The sequence below is a fragment of the Acomys russatus genome, chromosome 28 (assembly GCF_903995435.1).
Source record: "Acomys russatus chromosome 28, mAcoRus1.1, whole genome shotgun sequence".
Taxonomy (NCBI): Eukaryota; Metazoa; Chordata; class Mammalia; order Rodentia; family Muridae; genus Acomys; species Acomys russatus.
In genome coordinates this window covers 32,276,005-32,299,665 of record NC_067164.1, presented here as the reverse complement: position 1 = coordinate 32,299,665, position 23,661 = coordinate 32,276,005, and the positions used below count along the sequence as shown (strand labels likewise).

Sequence of the window (23,661 nt, the reverse complement as noted above, 5' to 3'; positions counted from 1 at the left end):
GCCACAGCTACCAGCTGACACAGAAATAAGGCCACCAAGATTCACAGAACAACTCAGCTGGCTGGGAGTCCTGGGAGCCATAGCAAATGTGTTTTATGCCACTGTGCTTGGTAGTGGCTACAAAACCGTGGATGATGGATCCTCGCAAATCTCAGGGTGACACATTGGGAGTGGATGTAAAGACAGAATCCTCAGTGCATACTGAACCCCAAGTATGATATCATAAAATAGAATACAAGTGTCTTGTTAATCTATGTGAAATATTAAGGCATTTTTGATGTTCTTAGTTACCACTATGATCAGCTATAATTGAAAGAAAGGCTTCTTTGGAGGTGACTGTTTTTATTCATTTGGGGGGGACTCCTTGCTTTTGTATTCAGCCAGTTCTCTGCAGTATGACCATGCAAATTTAACATTAAATGGAACTTGCTGAAGATTCTTACAGCAAATTAATACAAGTTCAGTTAGTGACCCTTCTCAGGAGAGACATGATTGAAAGGAAAGTGAGGCTTACCGCTTTAATTTTATTCACTGCATCTGGCACAGTTCTTGGCACAAAAGAGTACAAAAGTAGCTATGAGTGAATGAATGAGGGCCTCTACGATGACACAGTAACATGTACACACAGTATAGTAGTATGTGTTGGTGGGCTTTCTAGCCATTTCCTGGATTTATGAGCATCTGTTTACACGGCCAGAATCTTCTGGAACGTTCCCCGTACACACTTTAACTCTAACACTTCTAAAACCCTCACTTTGCCACTCAGTTTGACAATAGAGAAATTGGTAGACCTGTGAGTCCCAGTGGCCTTGCAAAGTGTGACACAACACCTATCTCAAGCAGGACTGAAGGAAATGGCCCATGGTAACTTTGTAGGTAGAACTCATGGCACAAATCAAGCCCTGAAGAAATTATATTTATCATAAGTGTGTGTGTGTGTGTGTGTGTGTGTGTGTGTGTGAGAGAGAGAGAGAGAGAGAGAGAGAGAGAGAGAGACAGAGACAGAGACAGAGAGACAGAGAGAGAGACAGAGAGACAGAGAGAGAGAGAGAGAGAGAGAGAGAGAGAGAGAGAGAGAGAGAGAGAGAGAGAGAGAGAAGGTCTTATGTGCCTTAGCTGGCCTCATCACACAGCTAAAGATCATCTTGAAGTTGTTGTTTTGGGACAGGGTCTCAGCATGTAGCCCTGTACACCCTGGAACTCAATATATATATATACCAGGCTGGCCTCAAACTCACAGAAATTTGCCTGTTTCTGCTTCCTAATCATTGGAACTAAAGGTGGATATGTGCTACCGTGACTGGTTGGCAGCTGTGATTTTTTTCAATCTTTTACACATCTTAACAGAAAGATCATCCCAGTGCATCACTTTCTCCCTCCCTTTGTCCCAAATGCAGAGAGTGCACTGATGGAGACTAAAGCACTGCTCCCAATTAGATACTTAGAATCCTGCTTTGACCTTGCAATTCTCAACGCCAAGATTCACTAAAAATGTTTTCCATTCTCCTGGACACTTCATTTCTTGCAGTTAGCAGATGACTTTCATTTATAATGACCTGTATGTACCACCCTACATATACATGGTGCACTTCCATACATGCTGCAAAAATCTGATGCACATAAAATAAAAACACTTAATAAAGTCTAGTTATAAATTTCTATTTGGCTTCACCAAACCTTGCTCATTTGATTCATCTAATAAAGGAAATGTAAGTTGCTTCCTCACACTAACATTTCTATTTAATATCTTACCATTGCCTGCTCCATGATGCGGATCCATTCCATGGTTTATAGTTTCTACTTCTTTCATGGCAGCTACTCCTTATAGAAGAGGTTTCCCTTAATCTGATACTTTTCTTGTAGCTTTATAAGCCTATAACAATCATCATTTAATTAATAATCTCACACACGCATGTGCACACGCGCGCGCGCGCGCACACACACACACACATTTAGCACATGACCAGTAAGATTTCTATTTTCTATGTTATATATGAATGGGTTTATTTTTTATTGAGGTGTACCTCACACAATTCTAAGATAAATGGAATTATTATGTCTTTCATGATTTAAAAAAACACCTTTAATAAATTCCTATCATGGACAAAATACTGCATAAAGTCTTCGATGGGGATGAGCTCACTGAATCTTTATAATAGTCCTGAAGATAAAGCACTACCATTTTACAAATTAAGTATAAAGATATTACTCATTCCTCTCCAAGTTATTGATTTAATGACTATGAATTGTCCCTTATACAAGTGTCAGTATCTTGGACACAAGCAAACAACTATTACTCCCATGGTTGCTCTTTCACTTATAATCTACCTTAGCATCATCACTATTATATTGAAGATCCTTGAAGAACTAATCCAAGCTCCTCGCACACTTCCAGGTCTAGGGGATGGTTGCAGAATTCTATCCTCCTTATTATTCTTACAAGGCAGACACCCTTTCCTTCATCAATTACTTTCCCTGTACTCCAATTCTGTATCTCTCTCCCTTCCTCCTTCATTCTTTGTGGCATATATAACCACACACTTCTCACATGTGGATAAAAATAAGATCTCTTTTGATGGTACTTTGACTACATAACTATCTTGCTTGTCTTCTTCACTTCCTGTTGGAGGAGAAGTCAACACGTGATATTTCTACTTTCAGGTCTATCCCTTGTTTTCAACTCACTAAAATCTCAATTCTTCAATGAACGTTTGAGTGACACTGTTCTGTCCAAAGCCAACGATAAGATAATTTCTAATTACAGATGCAAGTAAATGCCTCAGTTCTTACCTAACATGGTCTCTCCGGATGTTTTCCTGGCATTTTAACCTCGATGTGTCTTTACACAATGACCTTATTCTCTCCACCTGATCCGTAACGTAACCTGTGCTTTCTTCAAGATCCTCTAACGTTTAACGGAACCTGCATTATGAGCTTTGGCTGGCTCAGAAACTCCTGGAGTTCTTGTCTTCTTATCACTTGTGTTGTCACTTTATGCATCTCACCATGTATATCTTAATTGGATACATGTTGAAACAGACGAGGTTTTGTAAGAAATGTCTATATGTAGACGTCAATTTCAGGCCAATTAAAAGGCCCTCAGCAAGCAGAAAATGGCATGGGCACATTTTAGGCTTTCTTTGTGTAATTTAACTTGAACTAGGATTGGGACCCAATGCTTCACACCGTCCTCAGTATTATGGTGCAAGTTCAGGTCTTCATAGCTCTCTGTAGGTGTCTCTGTTCTTTAATTTCTCTTCGTGTTCACAATCTATCCTGCTTGAGACGTTTGAGCATATTTTGCCATGATTTGTAAACCACCACTTTACAAATGTATCATCTTGTTCATGTAAATTTATCTGCAACTAAGACTGATTGTTTTGCAGACCAGATAGGACGGTCTACAAAAATGTTTGAAGTACCCATTTAGTAAGCAGAAACACCCTGTAGAAAAAAAGATGAACAAATCAAAACAGACACGAACCAGTGGTCAAGCTGCTTGTCTACTTTCTCCACTGTGTGGCATAGTACCATCCACAAAAATAGCAACCAGGAAATCTGTGTTGGCCTGACATGAAAGGCCATTCTTCAGAGAAAAGTTCATCTAATCCAAAATCTCAACAACAAAGATGAAAACTTACCAAAAATTGCATATGTGTGTCCATGTGTATACATGGGTACATATGAATAGGAAATACACACTATATATATATATGTATATGTAAGACATATCAACTTTCACTAAAGCATACAATATAAAAAACAAAAGAAGGAAGGAAGGAAGAAAGAAAGGAAGAAAGGAAAGATGGAAGGAAGGTTCGAAGAAAGGAAGGAAGGAACAAAGGAAGGAAGGAAGGAACAAAGGAAGGAAGGAAGGAAGGAAGTGAGAACAAATAAAAGGAAGGACTTTACCTTAACAAAAATAGAAATGTTCTCTGTCATGGGCACCTAAGTAAGTGAGGACAGAAAGATAACTAGTATGAAATACATGTCTGCCCTAGCTTCCCAGTGTTTTACCCAGAGTGTCCAGTGTTGTCTTAATTCACCTATGTAAGTTACTGACTCTAAACAAGAACGACTGAATGATTAAAATCCTACTATTTGATATGTTTTGCATCATCAGTATATACTCACTGTGCATGGGTACTAGGTTACACACAGACATAAATTAATTAATTGAATGACATTGTATAGTAATCACATTTCCTAAGAGAAGTTAATCCCACTGTGGGCAGGGAGCTTTTCTATTTCAATCATAAGTATAGTTTCTCAGACCTCTTACTATACATTAACTATAATGCCAAATTTTTGAAATCATATATGGTTATGTCTGAAGTTAAAAATTAAATTTTCTTTCTGTCAAGGCAACAAAAATTATAAAAATAAAGTAAAATAAAGCTGTAAGATGTTATTTTATAATTACAAATTTTAGAGCCGTCACTGCCCGTGGGCCTATGCACTCACTGTGCATTCCCGCATCCTTCAGTGAAATGGCACGAGGAGAGCACACATCCTCAGTTCATGTGAAAACTGACAAAAATGCGAACATCCCTTCTTTTGAGCTCCTGCATCACACCAATATGAGCTGCGTTTTGACAATGTATTGCAATTTTGTAAGATGTTGTCATTGAGAAATGATAAGACACAGGCATATGTCCCCCTATGCGACCTTCTGTGCCTTCGTGTAAATTTTAAGCAATTTCAAAAAAAAAAAAAAAAAAACAGAAGGCATTTTCAAAAATATTTAAGACATCATATTGGTCCATAGTTCTGCTCTAATGTGTTTCCCAAGGTAAGCTATGCTAGCAACTGTCATTATGAGATGAAATTTGCATTTTCATGCAATGAAACAGTGAAAATGAATTTGTGTTCACAGCTGACTTGCAGGGGAGTTTCCAAGTGTCGATGCACCCAATGTACTGATTCCACAGTTTACTGAGAAGCAGGTCAAATATGGGAACCCTGTGTAAATGGAAAGTTTATCACTGAACTTTATTAACAGAGGACTGAAGGGTTTGCCAGTTTCCTTCTAAACTCAGAATTGCATTGGCTACTAACTAGGGTACTTTTAAACTGGAACACAAGAAACCAGATTCTCCACACTGTACTTGGGAAAGTGGGTCCATTTTATATTCCAATTTTATTTATTTTTTTTCTGAATAGTCACAACACTAATCTACTGGGAATAATCTAGTTCATATATTTGAAATTCCATTTATTTTTTTCTATTGATACGCATGTATTACACTTTTATATAATACAGAATTTCCAATGTTGTTTTAAATGACATAGTTTTCAAATAAGAAGCATGATCCATAATTTCAAACAAACCTAGGATAAATTCATAATGTCCAAAATTATACAGCTTTTCATTTTCTTTCAAAAAATTAATGATATTTTGTTTGACATAGAAAGTCCAGCACAACAGTTATTTCCTTCATTTTGACTCTGTGTAGATTTGACCCATTGCAAAATCCACCTGGAACCACCTCATTGGTTTTACCCAGTTAAAACTGAGGCAGGAATCACTTCACTCCATGTACTTATATTGTCATATACTGACTTTTGCTCAGTATTAAAAGTATGGTTTTCCAATTCAATTTTTAACAGATCTTTACACTTTTAGTTGTTCTTCCTAGGAAATGGTCTGGTTAATGTGCGAATCATTGACTATTGCCATATATTAAGAGATACAAATTCTCTAGAACATGTGAGCCTCCATCATAGAAACCAACATTAGGTTAACTAGCTTTGTCAGTGAGCTGCAGAAGCACAAGAAGTCCAAAATAACTCCACTCTCTTCCCACAATGATGGGCCACCTAATGGGATGATCTGTGAAGCATCTTTTGATCAAGCTAAAATAATGAGGAGATAGAAAATCCTTGCTGTTCCATTCCTTCCAGTTATAGGTTTGCGTGGTATTATTATAGGGTGGCAACTTAGTGCCCAGTATATTCTCTTCCTCAACATCACTAGTGAAACAAAATAAATGCAATATAAAAGTATACATTCTGTAATAACTTAGAAAAAAGTAAATCAATGTTTAAGGCCTGTAAATATCTGTAAGTCATTCCTAAGAACGAAAAATCACAAGTTTTAAGATGGCTGAGAAAATATGGACCAAAAAAAAAAATATTGTTTGAATGGGACAACTATAGGGAAGTATTTAGACCTTTGAGGTCAAGGAAAATGAACATTTTTTTTTCTATCCACAGACTGAACAAATAGATAAGCATTCAAGCAGTCATTGGAATCGAGCAAGGGACAACCTTAAAACGAGACAGGAAGGAGAGTTTAAGAAAATACTGGAAGAAAAGCAAGTGATGAGAGATTCGAAGAGCACGCGCACCCCTGGTGGTTTTTTGACATCAAAGGCTACCTACTAACTTCACTGTTCACTGACAACTTCTGCGAAGGAAAGTAGAAGGGAACATAAAAAAAGAAAGTACAAATAAAAAAACTGGAGGAGGAGGTGTGCTAGAGGTACAGAGTACTTTGTAATGGGAGCAGGAACCCAATCCTAAGGGCTATCTGTTCCACTGACAGAGAACTGCAGTCCCGTGTTAGCCTTGGGGAAACGCGTCACTTTGTCTTTCCATTCTTATATGGTTGATGTACTCAGATCACTGGGGCTTGCCAATCGTTTTCATGATCAACGGATAGGTACTTCCATTCCCTTCACAGAGGCAAGTATGAGCCGTTAAAACATGTAGGCTTCCAGGGTTTCGAGATTATAATACCAATAAAATTGTTTCAGTTTACGCCATGCCAGAGGAGTTTGCAAAGGAAACGTCATCAAAGCTGTGCACAGTCCTACGAGACAATGAACAAAGGGCCCAGGAACACAGCCATGACAGGACAGTGCACTTGGGAGACAGCTTCAGAAACGAGAACAGTCACAGCTGAAGCCAGGAACCAGCACGACAGCAGAGATTGTCACCCCAGAAAACCAACTCTGCCAGCTCTGTGGAGAGCTGAGCTTTCCCTCAGAAGCGTAGTGAGGCAGGCATAGGTCACCGCCGATGAAGCCTTCAGGACACAAAGTTCACTTCAGGCTTCTTTAAAGTCTTCATTTCAAGAAGTAGACGGCAAGTCATGGGATCCCTTGGAAACAGGTTTTGAGGTGTCTCTTCTAAGAGGTATAAAAATCTTCAAGATCACCTCAGGAGTCAAGTTTCTATGCATGTGTCTCCATAAACCCAGCCTTGAGGGATTACTTGACTTAGGAGTGGTTAGTGAGTTACCTGGAAAAGAAAGAGAAAATATAATCAACACTTTATAATAAAGCCCTCATCTTGGAACTAGTTAACAGTATAACTAATGGTTACAAGGTAGCAGCACATCACTGAAACATCCAAGATGTCCACGTTCACGTACTTATAAAAACCAAATGTATATATCTCTTCTGTTGTTTTGCGATATTCGTAACACAACTTCCATCGTTACCTGTCCAACTATGACAAAGACAATCTGGCAATACTGGCAATAGTCACCTTATGTGAAAAAAAAAAAAGATTCTGCGTGTCCTCTCATTTGTGCAGACGCGGTGGCTATAATGTGTAGACCTCTGTGGAGAAACATCTTCGGTCATGGACTGCAGTCAGAGGATATGCTCAACACTTGGAGCTTGATTTTACAAAACAGCATTAAAAATTTTGGGGGAAGGGGGTGGCTGTCAGAATCTGCTGTCTGTTCTGAAAAATACCATCTCTGTGTGAGCAAAAAAAAAAAAAATGTTTTGGAAACAAAAAATGAAGAATGGTGTAATGGTTTACCAAATTTCAGAGTGTGATGATCTCATAAAATTGGTTGTATTGTTAATGCAATTTGAATTGTTAGGAATATTCACAGTACATTTTTCATCACTATTAATATCTCAAATATACATACAGGAACAAAATAAAAAGAATGTGCTGTAAATACATTATTTACACTGGCATAAATGATATAGGAAAAAACCAAAACTACTGCTATGACCCTGTACTCTTCACATTACATTAATATCACAGAAGGTATTTTGAGATAACACCCTAAAAGCTATCTTCTACCAATTATTATAACAAAAATGTGATATTTAAAAATTGTTAATGCCTGGTTTTATTTTATTAAGTGACATATCTACTTAGCCTTTCATAAGGTGTTTTTTTTTTTTAAGGCTGTTTTTGTTGCTTTGTGATCCACTATGGAAAAATGAAAGTATTAAATTAAATAATAAAGTTAATCTATACTTTGCTTTGCCATAGATAACCTCAGGTTATACCACAAAAAGGACATGTAAAGTTTGAGATGTTTTTGAAGCAGGAGGGCGGCCATCTTGTTTTTGCCCTGTGGTCAGCTGCCACTTATCACACTGCTCATCTTACACTGAAGGTTACCACATGAAAGGCATGCTGAATTACAGAGATTATGAAAGGAGGAAATCTTTCCGGAAGGACAGAGTCTCGGTGGTGTGACTGCCATTCGGAGCTCACTGTGAACAGCCTGCCAAGGCTCCCGGAAAGTCGGTGTAATAGGAAAAGGAGAAGAAAATATTCCTTCCATAGACATTATGTCATATATGGTGATGGAGATAGCTGATCACTGTGCAAAATGCTGAAAAGGTATTTTCACAATAACATTTACCCATAAACTCTACATAACATAACCTTTGACTACCTTTAGCTGAGAAAGGTTTGCCTACACTTTCTGAAAATTTTCCTAGTCAGAAAATTGATTAAGCTTAACATGGGGGACATATTTGTAAAAGTGGTGCTGAAATAATAGAAAAGGTAAGGAGGCATTTGAAAAGACTGAGAGGGAGAGGATGGTTAATTTTAGAAGGATGAAGCAATGAGGCAGGATGCTGGAGGTGAGAACTAGAGAGCAGGCGAAACATGGTCCCTAAGACGGGAGAGTGGGGCAGGTCTTCAGCCGCTTTAAGCCGCCTCAGCTTTGAGTCACCACCTGAAGGTTACTATACTCTTCCATCATTGTTTCTTTATCTGAAGGTAAACATTTGTCCTTATTGATTTATAACAACCTGTGGGAAGAGTCTGCTGGCCATTTGTGTATTAATTAAAGCTTTGTTTTCACGTAATTTTGAAAACAAACATTATCAAAGACCTCCTTAAATAAAACCAATTTTCCTCCACTTCTGAAAGTCTGTGTGTGTACATGTGTGTACATACATACACATCAATAAATACATACATTCACACAGGCACATAAATACATGTAAATGTATAATCCATACATACAAGGATGTCATGAATGCATCCTTTTATTGTGCATTTGTCTCTTGGCTAAAATAATAGTATGAAACGCCAAAAACTTAAACATGACCACAAGAAGTAGTTACATAAAAATAAGAATTATCTAATAAGCATGGACTGAAGCTGAAATAAAACCACTTTTTTTCAATTTAAATTTTGTACAGTATTCTTAGGTTAACCCTTTTCTGAGATGAGGAGTATCAAATCAAATAATCTCTACTATTCAATGACACTGGACAGGCTAGTTTAGATTGATCCTTCTAACTATTTGATTAGGACACACTACGTTTAGACATGTGACTCTCTGGATTAAATCTGATGTTATAGGGGATACTTTCAGTTGCCTTATATATAAAATACAGATGTTGTTAACTTCTGCTGTGAGAATGAAGCATTACAATGGCTATAAAAAAACATCTATTTTTGTCAGCACTAAACACCACGGAATAACAACTTTAGGTATTAAATTGTTCTAATGCATAAATCTCAAGAAGAGAAAGTGAAAGTAGAATGGAAGAAGTATTATGACAGAAATCCAGGTAAGTTTGAGGGATACACATGAAAATGAACTAGAAATTTGCCCCTTTGGAACATAGTATAAATTGAGCATATGAGCCTGCATCAGCAACCCTCTGGAAATCTCTGCTTTCAAAGAAAATGTAATTGCAGAACCAGAAAGGCACACAAAAACTTAAATACATTTCAATATACTACTTTACGTATATAAAATGATTATGAGTTTACATATATCATCTTCAATTTAAATTGCCTAATAAACACAATTCAAGTAGTATTTAAAAACAAAATCACCTAAATCTAAGCAAAGGAAAACCAGTCATTTAATAATTTCTATGTTCACAGAGCAAGTCCAAATAACCAACCTTAAACTCTACCTTACTGCTGGATGAAGATAAATAGCATTTTAGCTGCTGCAAAACGTAAATTGGAATGCATATAAGAGTTGGCTGCACAGTATTTATGTAAGCCAACATAACAAGGAAATGTTATTAATACATCATATAAACATTACCATATTTCTAGAACTAAAATATAACACTTTACACTAACATTTTATTTTTGAGAAAATGTCAAGCACTAAAACTTCACTTTCTAAGAATTATCTTCAGCGAGTTTTCACTAGCTATAACAGGAGGTTTCAGTATAGAAAAATCTTGCTCCCTGCACATGCTGCCTTCTTCTCCCATGAGCTACAGGCACAGCATACTGCTGGAGACAGCGAAATAATTCTAGTTTTGCCTCACCATCACATGCTATAATCGCCGCTTCAGGGCATCTGCCTTTGCAGAAGGCATGCTTCATACAGCATACAGCTGTTCTTCGTCATACAAGCTTATTTGCTGCCTATCAGCCAGCATGCTACATGAAACTGCTGAACCCATGTGAATGCAAGCATAGTAGTAATAACAGTAATTGCTTCCCCCGTGCCAAGCGCAAAACTACGCTTAAGTGGCTCAGAGGATAACCAAGCTAACGTAACATCAAACACAAATGTAAAGAACTGAAGCATCCAGTTACACCAGTCCAACGGATCTATTCCCTAGAGCCACTTAGGCTGTCAGATATGTGTGTCAAATCTGTTCACCATTTTAAACTAAGAAGATGAAAGCAAGAAAGCAATACATAAGATACTAGTTAAATCTGAAATAAGTAAAGTCAGTGGGGTTTTTTTTTTTTTTTAATATTGTCTGCATAGTGTGTTTTGAGCATTACGGAATGTCCTCCGTTTTCCTTTAAATTCAACATGGGAGGGACATTCAAATCAGTTCTTTCCCCAAGGGCAAAAGAAATTTGGAAACATTCTTAATATGACTATATTCATAAAGCCCAAATTTCCTTGCTACCCAAGTTCTGCTGACTAGGTGGTAAGTACGAGAGGAGCCTGGTGAGAGGCACAATGGTAGAAGCATGACCTCAGTGGGCAGATTCTGGGTTCAAATCCATCCCTCGTGGCTTTCAAACTGCATGAACCTTCATCTTCCCATGTATAACTTTAGAACAATAGTATTACCTTGCCACGGTCATTTGCTGTTGTGATTAAACCAAACTTCCCATGCAAAGAGTAAGTCCCAGGACATAAAATTTAAAAATTAGCAGATGGTGATAATTCCCAAACAAGAGACAAAGAGTAATGTGGGGAACTCTCACGTGCAATGCTATTGTTGCCTGTTTATCCAGAAATAGTTACTGAATTGAGGTTAATATTTTGGTTTCTTACAGTAACTCATTTCGCAATTTGTTGTTCTCTTAATAATATTGTTTTTTAAAGTCATATATCAAAAACTGCACACTTCTTGATAGCTCTGGGTTTTTAAAAAAAAAAAAAGTCTTTTCAGACAATTGATATAAAATAATGATTAAGAGGTTGATCTGTGGCACCAGGCTTCCAGGGGCCAATTGTCAGATCTGCAGGTGATTTCATGTGAGCTATAGTACAGATCAGACCTCCAGCATTTCCATCCTGTGGCCACGGGCTAAGAAGTGTAGACCTGTGCTCAGGACAGTGTCAAGCATTAGTGTTTACAGGGCAGTCACCTCTATAGTGTGCACCACAGGCAGTGAGCTAAGAAGTGTAGACTGTTCTAAAGACAGTAGTGTCTACAGTGTAACCAACACTTTTTGGACACAGGTATTTTAACATTGCCTGTTGCTTAGGTGGTTGACTCCACATTCATGTGCTTATGTAATGCACTGATTAGAGTCCGGAATTATAAAGATAATTTAAAAGCATTATAGGTCATATATATGCACATACCAAAATCCATTTTGCCCCTATTATTGGGCACATATGCATCCTCTCAGATTCTTATGTCTCTTCTTTATGTATCTCTTTTTTGTGTATTTTCTATGAGCCAGTTTCCATGAGACTTTGCATGCTGGGCATATATCTAGGAAATCAAGGCCATACTTTATCCAGGAATAAAACTGGCAACATGGTTATGCAAGAGTCAAACACAGATGTGAAGATATCCTGCTGTATTGACGATTACTCTTGTGTTATTATTCTTTAATTGAACTTTATTATAACACTTTTTTTCAGTTTGCAATTTGTGTAAATTTGTAAAAATCACTTCCAAGTCTGTGCAGCATCAATGCAAGTCTTCTGCTATTTATAGGATAACGTATTCTTCTCTCTAACATAGTCTTTAAAATCTTGCTATGGAGTACTGCGGAGTAACATTTATATCCTTGTCGTTATAAGTCACATACACACATTAACGGGAGAGACTGTGTTTGAAAGTGGAGCCAATTTCATTTCAAAGGCAGTTAAGTTTTCACTAAAATACCCATGTTATTATCAAACCATTTATTTTTGTACTAATGAACACTCTTTATTTAAACAAGTAGAAGGCAAGGAAGTGTGGCAATATTTCTGAGCGAAAGCAGCAGGTTTAAATGCAATCTGTGTCCAACCTTTCTAATAGCTGCTTAATAGTGTCACAAACAGACATGATTTCACACCAACATTCCAACAAACTTAGCCTCCTCAATAAAGGCACAAGGAGCAGAGGAATGCCTTCATAATCCTAAGTGCTGGTGTCAATGAATTTTTCCTCCTTTGGAATAGAATTGCTGCTCACTGCAAATGAATTTTTTAAATGTACCTCTTAGAAGTACATGGATTTGGCACTTGCTTCACTATGTGCAATTAAAGCATTATTTCCCCCACAGTAGCAGGGTTATTTTCATTTAAGCTAGAGAAAAGTTGCCATTAATTTGGTCATAACTGTACATGAACATACTCACCCTATCTCAAAGCATGTCAAACAATAAGGTATCACAAAGACAGCTGCCTGTCAGGTATGCTACATGTACAAGCAACCTGCCCAGATAGCTTTCAGGTACAGAGGAGACACTACAAGACAAAGGCAAATGAATCCTTTCATAAATATACTTATCTGCATAAAATTAAAATTAAGTGTGTATTTTACTCCCGTAGTAATAGATGTATTTTTATAGGTCTGTAAAACAATGCACGTTCATCCCACAGTTTAAGTTTCCTCCCATAGAAGTCTGGTGCTGTACCAGTCTTGACATTTGTTTTAACATTTGGGCTGTTAAAGGCTCTCTAGTCAATACTTCAGCAGGACTACTGAATGATCTTGAACTATTTTCAGTTAATCTTTTCACTAAATCTTGAATATTTTAACAGGCTTAGGTAATCAGGGAAAGAGACTGCAGATGGCTAACAAGTCCGGTTTAGGTATAATTAGGGTTAGCTCTCAAGTAAGCAGAGGGGTGAGGAGTCCCTGGACGTGGCTTGTCATCCCCTGCTCCTCAGTGGACAGTCACTGTGCTGGATGAGCTGAGCTGTGCGTGTTGGTACGGAGACCAGAGGTCTGCACCAGCATTGCTGCCTGCTGGCTTTAGAACTTTAAAAATCATCCAAATCTGTAGAGTTGTGAGTTGCCCACTGTGTCACTTGGATGGAGTTTCTGATTCCTCTCTCAGGCCCAACTTTTAAGATCCTTGTGAAGGAGCCTGGCCCCCTAACAGGATTAAATCACCAGGACCACCCTGAACTCAACAGTGCCCTTGCTACTCTGTGGTTCATGTTCGACAAGATGTGGTTAATTTACGAATGCAGGACCAGTGGCTTCTTTTCACAGATAAAATGTCTGGGCTTCCTGAGCTGTGCAAAGGAAGACCTCCATGCAATGGAAGCTGCCAAGCAAACGGGCTCATGCTATTTCCTAGAACTTTGAGCCCTCCTGCAAGGCTCATGGAAGAGGATGGGTGTTGGTGCTGCCTCTTATGAAACGCTCTTGCTTCAGGTACAGAAAACACATCCTCTGTTTTACTTAGATATTAATGAATGAACCACTCCTCACTTTGTGTTCAGATATCTAACAAATATGCCTTTGGCATTTTTCATAATTTGTTAGGAAAAAAAAATATCTTCCTACCTCTGCTTCCCCAACTTATGCACTCTCTCTGTTCCAGGTGGAAGCCAGACACAGAAAAACAATAATAATGTTTAGATAATATATAGGAGCAATCAGAATAAGGATAAATATCTTAGGAAATTAAAAAAAAAAGTTCACCCCAGGAAAGTAATTCTGAGAAAGAATCTGGGCAGACTTTTTAAAGATATGAATTTCATACTGCAGCACCAGAAAGTTCAGAGACCACGAGATTGTTTTAGCTCAATTGGAATGTGCTTCACCTGCCAAATTTGATATTACATGTGTTTTTTAGGATTCACCTCTCATTTATACTGAATAATTTGAATGGATAGTTTTTACCCACTTTCTGCAGTAAAGTGTTAGCTTAAAATTTAAGCCCAGTCAAGAACTATACTCCTCAACTATCTCAGCTTCACTACAGTAAAAGCAAATGGGAACAGTAGAAAAGTGCAAAAACTGTGCTTCAAAATGAGGCTGCAGCGAGCGGGACTCAGCAGGGAATGGAAAGTTTCCTGTGTACTGATTTGGGATTGCTAAGTACTTTCTCTCTTGACTTCCGGGCAAGTTACAAATGAAATGGCTTTTGGTAATGTTTTCTTGGGACACCTGTCCGGTAAAGAACATGGTGCTGTCATGTTGAAAAGGACCTGGTGTGACTCGTAGAAGGACAAAGTTGGTATATTTTTAGAACATTCTAGAAGAAGAGCATGCTCTATCACCTTCTTCCATTTAATTAGGTTTAGTGATGGTAGCTCTGTATATGGTGGTAAGTGTTCTAAATCCCATCCTGTGCATTGAAAACTTAAAATTAATTCTCTGAAGAAAAGAACATCATAGACCACTATGTTTGCCAAGAAGGCTGTGTTGGTTGTGCATGCGACTGCAGTTCATACTAGCGTCCGGTTATTATCTTCCCTGGGCCTTCCTAATAATATAATTCTGTAGTCTCAAGTTGCCATACCAACTATATATATATAGATAGATATATATATAGATAGATAGATAGATAGATAGTGTGTATTTAGAAATAAATACATATATGTTTAATGTTTAAATGCATGTGTGATTGCATATGTACATGTATAAATAAATATATGCATTTGTATATTATACATATATTTGTGTATATAAGAATGTGTGGAAAAAAGAATGTGTGTGCTTACATATATATGAATATATGTGTATTTATATACATATATATGAGAATGTGTGTGTGTGTGTGTGTGTGTGCGTGCATGTGTGTGGTTGTTTTAGCTACAGCACAACACAGTTTTCATTGTGGGTTCATATTCCACTATCTAAGAATAGATTGGATAAGAAGCCTGTCTGGATTTGGTTTATGTAGATTAAGTGAAAGCCTGTTGGCTCAGTGCTTTTCATGTAAATTTATAAATAATAGGCAGGCTGAACACTGACAGATGTTCAGGAACATACACAGTTTATACTTTGTTTCCAATTGTAAGGAGAGTGACACGGCAGAGCCCCTGGTGGTGACAGCGTAAGGTTCACCAATGGCAACATATTGGCTCATTCAACATGAACGCTTTGTACAACATCCAACATGAGGGCTTTGTGAGTCAGTTCAAAGAATCATAGTTTTTCTCAGTTTTTTTTAAATATTGCTTTCTTTATTAACCACAGAGTCAGTTCTTTGCCCCCCGATCTCTAAAATTGTACGAACTCTGTTGTCTCCCTTTGAAATCAAGCACCTGGAAATCTAACAGTAGCCACAAGAAACAGGAGATCACAGCTCACCCTGTTAACATGGGGTACACACCTGCTGCTCTGGGAGAAATGAACGGAGACAGGCGCTCATTTCAGGAGTTGGTTTGAATCTTTACTTCTCAAGCAAACTTCTGCCCCTTCCTCAGAATCCGACCAACACTAGGATTCGCCAAAACTACTGCTCCAGCCTGGAGCCAGAATAATTTTGAATGTGGAAAATCAAAAATTTGTCACCAGGCACAGCAGAAACCTTCTCTTTCTATTTCTCCGTTCCAACTTGAAGAGTTTTACACGTTTGCCTAAGGAACAAACACATGTCAGGCACTCCACTGCTCCACAGATGATCACAGGACTCAAAGCTGGGGGAGAAGGAACATTTTAACAAGCATAAAGGGACAACAAGACGGTAATGCCCTTCGCGTCTAACAAAGCTCACAGCGGGAACACTTCTCTATTCCTCTTAGAGGATTATAAATGCTTAGTGTTTTGAGTTTCAGAGGAACGCATACAGCAAGTGGGGCTAACTTAGACAGTTTTATAAGCAATTTCAACAGGGATTGTAAGTTTTTTCTTGTGAATAGTTTGGGAGACATTCTGCACAAACAGAAGAGAAAAGTCTCATTGAATTCAAGCAAGAAGGAACAAAGAATTCAGCAGATAAGCATTTTATCATTAAAGTGCCAAAGAATCATAAAAACATTATGTGGTAATGCTCAGTTGGCATCCTAAGATTTCATATTTGCAGTTATAACTGTCCACGGGCTTATCCGGGCACTCATGCCTGAAGTAACTTATAGCTTGCTGATGCATAAACTTGAGTCATTCACACTTTAAGGCAGGTAAAAGAGATCAAGCCTTTTAACCAAAGTTTAAATTTCCCCACCCATGGGCACTCGCTTCATAGCCAACTTCATAGCTCTTAGATCATTATAAATCCTATGATCCCCATTAATGCTCCAAATAAAACTCATGTCATTTTCAGCAGTAATTTATGATACTTTATAAAGAGGTTTTCAAAAGTTTCTTCATGCATTTTTCCCAAAGAACTACTATATATATATATATATAGATATATATATAGATAGATAGATATACATACATATATATATATATATCATAACATTTTGAGAAAATATGAATAATGATGCTATTCATAATAAATCATTTAAAAGTAAAGCTAGTTGTTGGCATCAACAACGGGGGGGGGCTGATAGAATGAATCAAGATATAACATTGCCTACATGAATTTGAGAGAATGGAGGAGTAAAAATTCATTGTAGAGAAAAGACATAATAAAGATTAAAGATAGTTTGCAATTTAAGCATGACTTTGAGTTTTTGAGCTAGAGAAGCATTTATTTTGCTATTATCCCTAGCTTTGGCCTCTCCTTATCCAAACTAGAAAATGTAAGATGAAGGCAAAGCATAGAGGGTTAGGACAGAATTTCTGTGTGCTGATCATTCATGAAGAATGTGTAAGTTTATGCACACACACTTGGGCTGAGACCATCAGAGTGTGTGTGGCCAGTACCATGACATACAGTGGATGGCAGCGGTAGAAGACAAAGGATAAAACTCAAGAAATGTAGGAGAGTTGCACCCCTAACGAGTGGCTGTGCACCACTCGTGCCTTCCCAGTGCTCCATTTCTTTTACTTTGCTGTGTGAACTATTCTTCAATTCCCCTTTAAGAAAACAACCGTGTCTGCCCTTTCTGCTTCTAACCTGCTCCAAATCTGTCCCCACTCCTTTTCCCACCAAACCATCATAATCAAAGGCTGTGCTCTGTCTAGTTGGTATAGGTGAAATAATTCCCTGATTTGTCTTGTGCTTTTGTATCTCCTCCCTTTTGCCACCATCACCTGAAAAGGAAAATCTATAATGGTGTCATATTATAGAAACAAACACAAATCTATGAAACAAAAAAATAAACCCTTCGGTATCAGTCCACGCCACCAGTTTCATCTGCCCTTCTTCCAAAGCTTCCACGGATGCACATTTAATATTCTCACTCATGTCTCCTTTTCTTTGTGTGCATTTAGCACTTGTGCTTGATTTAAAAGCCCAAAAGAAATGAGAAAGTTTCATGATCTGCATATTCAGAACTTTATCTATACTGAAGGCATATTTCATTATTTTAAGATGATTTACGAATTATGAGCTATTGTAAAGCAAGTATATTAACAAACATTTCTTTCTTCATGACTAAGCAGTACTCCAGGCATTTAAATGATCCCTGATATTTATCAATGAAAGATTAAAACAATGGGTGGATATGCATATGGATGAATGAATGAACAAATTAATAAATGGATATATATATATAATATACAAATTATATATAATATACAAAAACAAAAGTGATAAACAGCTTCAGAATAAAACAGATCTACTATCTGGACTCTCTACAAAGACCTAGAGGCAGGATCACGTGACCCCGAAAGTCACTTTCTCAGCTATTATTTTTTTTTACCATTATTCTCATGGTTCTGTATTTTTAGAATTTGAAATTATAGATATCTGTGGGTCCTGACACTCAACTTCAGTTTTGGACCTCAGATATTTAAATGTATTCTCATTTGGAAAAGGTCTGACTTTTAAGACAAAATTAATGCATGAAAATAATAATGCAGGAAGATAAAATAGCACTCTCTGATGCTTTAATTGGTATTAGACTAGCCACTTGGGGTGTGAAAAATGTCCAAATGGATACATCAAGGTTCATACTGGCATATATATTGCAGTTAATATTTCAGTTATGAATTATCCTACTTTTAAAAATGCACTTCTTTCTTGAGTAACTTCCATACTGCTGCTTAACACTGTCAGAGAGTTTTTCTCATGAAATATTTTGTGGTTGCAATTATCGTATACTTAGGAATCATAGGCTTATTTGACCAGTATGGGGGTGCTGTTGAAGCAACATCAAGTTTCCTATATTGGAACATATCAAACAAATGATAACATGATCGAGTCCGTGCCTCCTCCACCCAAATAATACTCTTCATGTAAACACATTCACACAGAAGGACAGAGGAAGAGAGGAAGGGAAGGAGAGAGAGAGAGAGAGAGAGAGAGAGAGAGAGACTGACAGACACACAGACAGACACACAGACAGACAGACATAGACAGAGACAGACTGAGACTACGCTATATTTACTATTCAGGATAAGTGAAACCTCTTCCCCACTACTTATCCTCTTGTGTGCCTGGTTTGTTTGTGTTTGTTTGTTTGTTTGTTTGTTTGTTTTTCTAATTGTTTGCTAGGTTTTGTATTTGCAAATTTGCCTAGGCCTGTAGTTTTCCTCCAGGAAGGAAGTACATTTGCCTTTCTCAATGACATTTCAATAATCCATGTCCACCTCAGTGTAGTTTCAGGTATTAGGGTAATTCAGACAGGACCCTGGGAATACTTTCCCACTTCCTATTCTTTCTTACAGTGCAGCACAGCAATAAGATGGACTGGGCAGGGCTATCAGCTTGGTGACTGTCGTCTATCGTGACAGACTCCTGGGCTCTGCGAGAACACGGAAGCATTCTCCAAGCTCTAGGACTTCCCAGGTTTGACACTTGCCTTCATGGGTTAGAATACTCCTAGGATCCAGCTGCGCTTCCTTGACCTCTGTACCTCTCTACACTCTGTACTGCTCCCTTTCTCATTGGGTTTCTGATGTTGGGACACATACAATTTATGACTATTTTATCTTTTAAAACATGTGTGGTGAGATACTTTGAAGATTTTTACTTAACCACTACTAAAAAAGAAAGACAAATTATAGCAATTCAATTTCTTTGAGAACCTTAGCGTTGAAAAGTCATCAAGAATTTTGCAGTCTTTCTAGCTTCCTTTTGTTTGTTTGGTTGGTTGGTTGGTTTTTTGTTGATTGGTTGGTTGGTTGGTTTTGCCTTCTTCCATTTTCATGGTATCACCACATCACACCTGTATTTTCTAGCACAGTGCTGTACGTTAACTGTGGTGTACAGCTAGGGCAACTGTATTTTCCAGTTTTCCTGAAGCGGTACTACTTTAAATCTGCTTCCTGAATTCCCCTTCTGCATGTTCTGGAGGGATTTCCTCCTGTGGATAAGAAAACTCTCTCATCACCTGAACAGAGTAAGTCCCTTTTTAACGGGAAGTTGAGCATCAATAAAGAACTTGTGGACATCGGAGTCTCTAAGACATGAACATAAGGAACTTGGTGACTACCGTGGGCCAGAACGGAGTATTCCAAGATGCATAAAACAGCTTTGAAAACCAGTAAATCACGTACATTTTCTAATAGACGTTTAAAATTATTGCTGAGCAAGCATTCCCGCTTACAGTACTGTGCTAAGTCTTCAGTATTTCTATCACAAAGAAGAGCCATCAAGAGTGTAATGGGTACAGCAGAATGTAATGTTATCAGCTAGCACTGGAACCCAGGATCACTCTAAGAGCCACATTCAACTGATGGCAAATCCTATTACCTCCAAGGTGGATGGCTTATTAAAATAAGAAGGTCAGAAAGTCCTCGTACAAAAACCTAGATGAATTTTAAACCCCAGTGATATTAGAATTTAGTATTATCTAACACATCCTTAAGTTTCTCAGCTGGGTCTTACAATTTTTTTTCATCATATATTTTTACATTTTTTGTTATAATGGAATTTTCATAATTTTTCCTAAAATTGAAAAAAATGAGAATTGCATGTGGATTAAAACTTCATTATATTTTCTTTCTTTCTTTACCATGGAATTAATCAAAAGTTGGTTAAGATGTGAGTTAGCCTGAACACTCATTCTATAATAATGATGGAAACACACTTTCAGCAGACAAGGTGTATAATGGAGTGATGGCGACTGTGGGGTTAAAAATGAGATTATCATGACTTTTGGGATGTATTAACTATGTATCTCTAGTTCTATGTACTGCAAAAAAAAAAAAAAACCCTATTTCCTTCCTCATAAATGGAACTAATTGCTCTGTTATCTCACTGCTAAGAAGAATAAATGCAATTATGCTCCCAATAAAAAAATTAAGCTGGGAGGTGGTGGTGCATGCCTTTAATCCCAGCACTTGGGAGGCAGAGCAGGAGGAACTCTGTGAGTTCAAGGCCAGCCTGGTCTACAGAGTGAGTTTCAGGCCAGCCAGAGCTGTTACACAGAGAAACCCTGTCTTGAAAAGCAAAAACAAACAAAAAGTTAATGTACTCATTCAAATACTTTCCAAGTCTTACTTTGAAATAAATATTTTCAAAAACAGTAAAATACACCTCTTTGAGATTGCTTTCACCGTCCTAAAAAAAAAAAAAAAAATAGGAAATCTAATTATAAACTGAGGCATTAAATATAAGTGTGCCGTCGGCTTTTAAAATTCTATTATTATCTTTTATATACATTTCTTGTGTAAAACATGGCACAATATTGAATTTTTCAAAAATTATGCTAGAATCGGAAAAACAAGTAACTTGCTATAGTATGCACACAATGTCTAATGGGACTTTTTCATCACCTAAGAGCAATGCTCATATGTTGCCACACATTTCAGTTGAAACGTACTGTTTTCTTTTTTAAAAAGTCACTTAGGTTGTATTTGTTATTCCATAAATAGGAATTATTATCCTCAGCTAATTGCTGAATATCTTATAAGCACTGTCTGCATCAGCTCTACTCAGTGTTTTTGTGATTTAGGGGGAACATTAATGTTGTATTAGTAACGGCAAAATGGGCAAAGGTGGCTCAGCATTCAAGCAACCCAGCATTTCCCAATGCACACAACCTTAGGCCAGCATCATCTCATACTGCCCTGGGCAAGACAACACGGGAAATTAAGATTAAAATAAAAAGCAGATATAGGAAAATGGCCCTGCATATAGCCATCTTGTATTCTGCTCCCTCCCTGTTAACAAACAGTTTAGTCGTAAAGGGACTCTTTCGTGAGTCTATCTTAGAATTGTACCAAGAAACCCTTATAAAGGTCAGCAAATGCAAGGGACAGGAAAAAAAGGGGAGACTTCCTTCCCCATAGCCAAGTAAGATGTGACTAGAAAAGCAATGCCTGGTGGCTTAAAAGGACAGAGCAATCTTTATGCTCCAGAAGCATACTTTACAATCTAACAGCAGAGGAGGCTTGTCCTAGCCCACAGTAGTGGCAGGAATGTCCCAGACTGTGGCCATTAAAACCCTGCCACCTTTTTTCTCCAGCTCTTTGATGAATTAAAAGCAGCACCAACTAACCAATACTTTAATATGATTTATATATTATGTATGTATGTATGCATGAATATATGTGGGGGGTTGTTTGTTTATGTAGGCACAACTACACACGTGCAAGAGTGTCATGACTATTTCAAAAGAAACTGAGTACAGTTCCTGATAAATCTGTGTTTTCTTTGAAGGACCTTGTTTAGTCATGAGTTTAAGTACTGAAGAACACCTGTAGACATTTCTATAACTCTCTATTTATCAAGACTTATGACTGTGGAATAATAATATTCATACTTTAGTTATTGGGAAAGTAGCCTATTTTGTTTTATTAACCTCTTAACAACTTGATTGATTTATGTACTCCCCTTAAGAGATGAGTAAGCCCTAATGAGTACCCAGTAACTGTTTTAAGTCATTTCTGAATTTTTTCATTGGCTTAAAACACTTAAGAACCCTACATGGTGTTTACATAATTGCCCCATCTCACAGGAGGGCAAAGAGCACAGGCGTGAAGTGACACACACAAATATTACATTAGAAAATTCTAGAATTTATAGAAACTCCAACTCAAAATAACTAGTGAAAAATATAATTGTATGAATGTCTACAATGGAGTCACTATTATAATCAGTGATTATACATTTTTAAAATGATCCCACTATGTAAAAATAATAACTGGCAGTTAAAACCATATAGAAAAATACTGCTCATTTATAGTGCATTTGGACTTCACATAGATTTTCACCCTAATATTGGTATATGAGTAACCCCTCATACTTACGACCCAAGAGCATCTTGATTCATTAGATATGACTTTATCCCTGTTTTTAATATACTTAAATGACTTTAAAGAATGGGGACAATAGATGGAATCTTATTGGGTGATCATACTTCCCCCACAAAAGCTGACAACTCCTCACAGAAACCCTCTGAAAACCACTATCACCTCTTTTCCCAGTCTCTAACCAAAACTGTCATAGCTTCTAGGGGTCTGTCTGAATCTTTGATTCTTTTAACTATATATGGAATTTTATACACAGAGACACAAGAGCTGTTTGAGCATCCCTACAAAGTACTAAGACACCAATTAGGAAAACGCAGGATAGTCATTGCCCTTTCAGAAAAATATTATGGCCAAGACACTGTAGCTCAGCCTGTCTGGGTGTCCCATATTTCGTGTTATTGGGATATTACCATTTACTGCCATCTTGATTTTGTTCACTTCTAATACTGCTATGAAGATTGGCACATCCAAGTATATAGCTCAAAGTCTACCAGAACACAGAACTAATCAGACACGGGTGCATGTTCACTGGAGGCAGGAATACTAATGTCTATATTACTCAAGAGAGGTCATTGTTTACATATCAGGCTTTTAATTGATAGGGGGAGGCCCATCCACATTAATAAGGGCAATATGTTTTGTGCACCCCTCACAACTTTTAGTCTCATTCAAAACACACCCTCACAAGAAACACATGATGTGTGATTAAATATTTGTTCACTGTAGACCAGCCAAGTTGACTTATAATTAGCCATAAGATGCCACTTTCTGAGCATGCAGTTTTACTTTA

The 23,661-nt window shown here is 37.5% G+C and overlaps 1 protein-coding gene across 4 annotated transcripts in view; it reads right to left on the bottom strand.

Moving 5' to 3' along the window:
* Positions 1-6,468: 6,468 nt before the first annotated feature.
* The window catches only part of Tafa2 (TAFA chemokine like family member 2), a 436,599-nt gene continuing 419,406 nt past the window's right edge, over positions 6,469-23,661 (bottom strand). For 3 of the 4 annotated variants that reach the window (XM_051170898.1, XM_051170897.1, XM_051170896.1), the window contains exon 5: positions 6,469-7,245. In XM_051170898.1, coding sequence (XP_051026855.1) covers positions 7,234-7,245 — 12 coding nt within the window. In that variant the 3' untranslated portion in view covers positions 6,469-7,233. Of the gene's footprint in view, positions 7,246-15,954; positions 16,202-23,661 lie in introns of all 4 variants that reach the window. The other variant, XR_007833356.1, reaches the window with a different exon arrangement.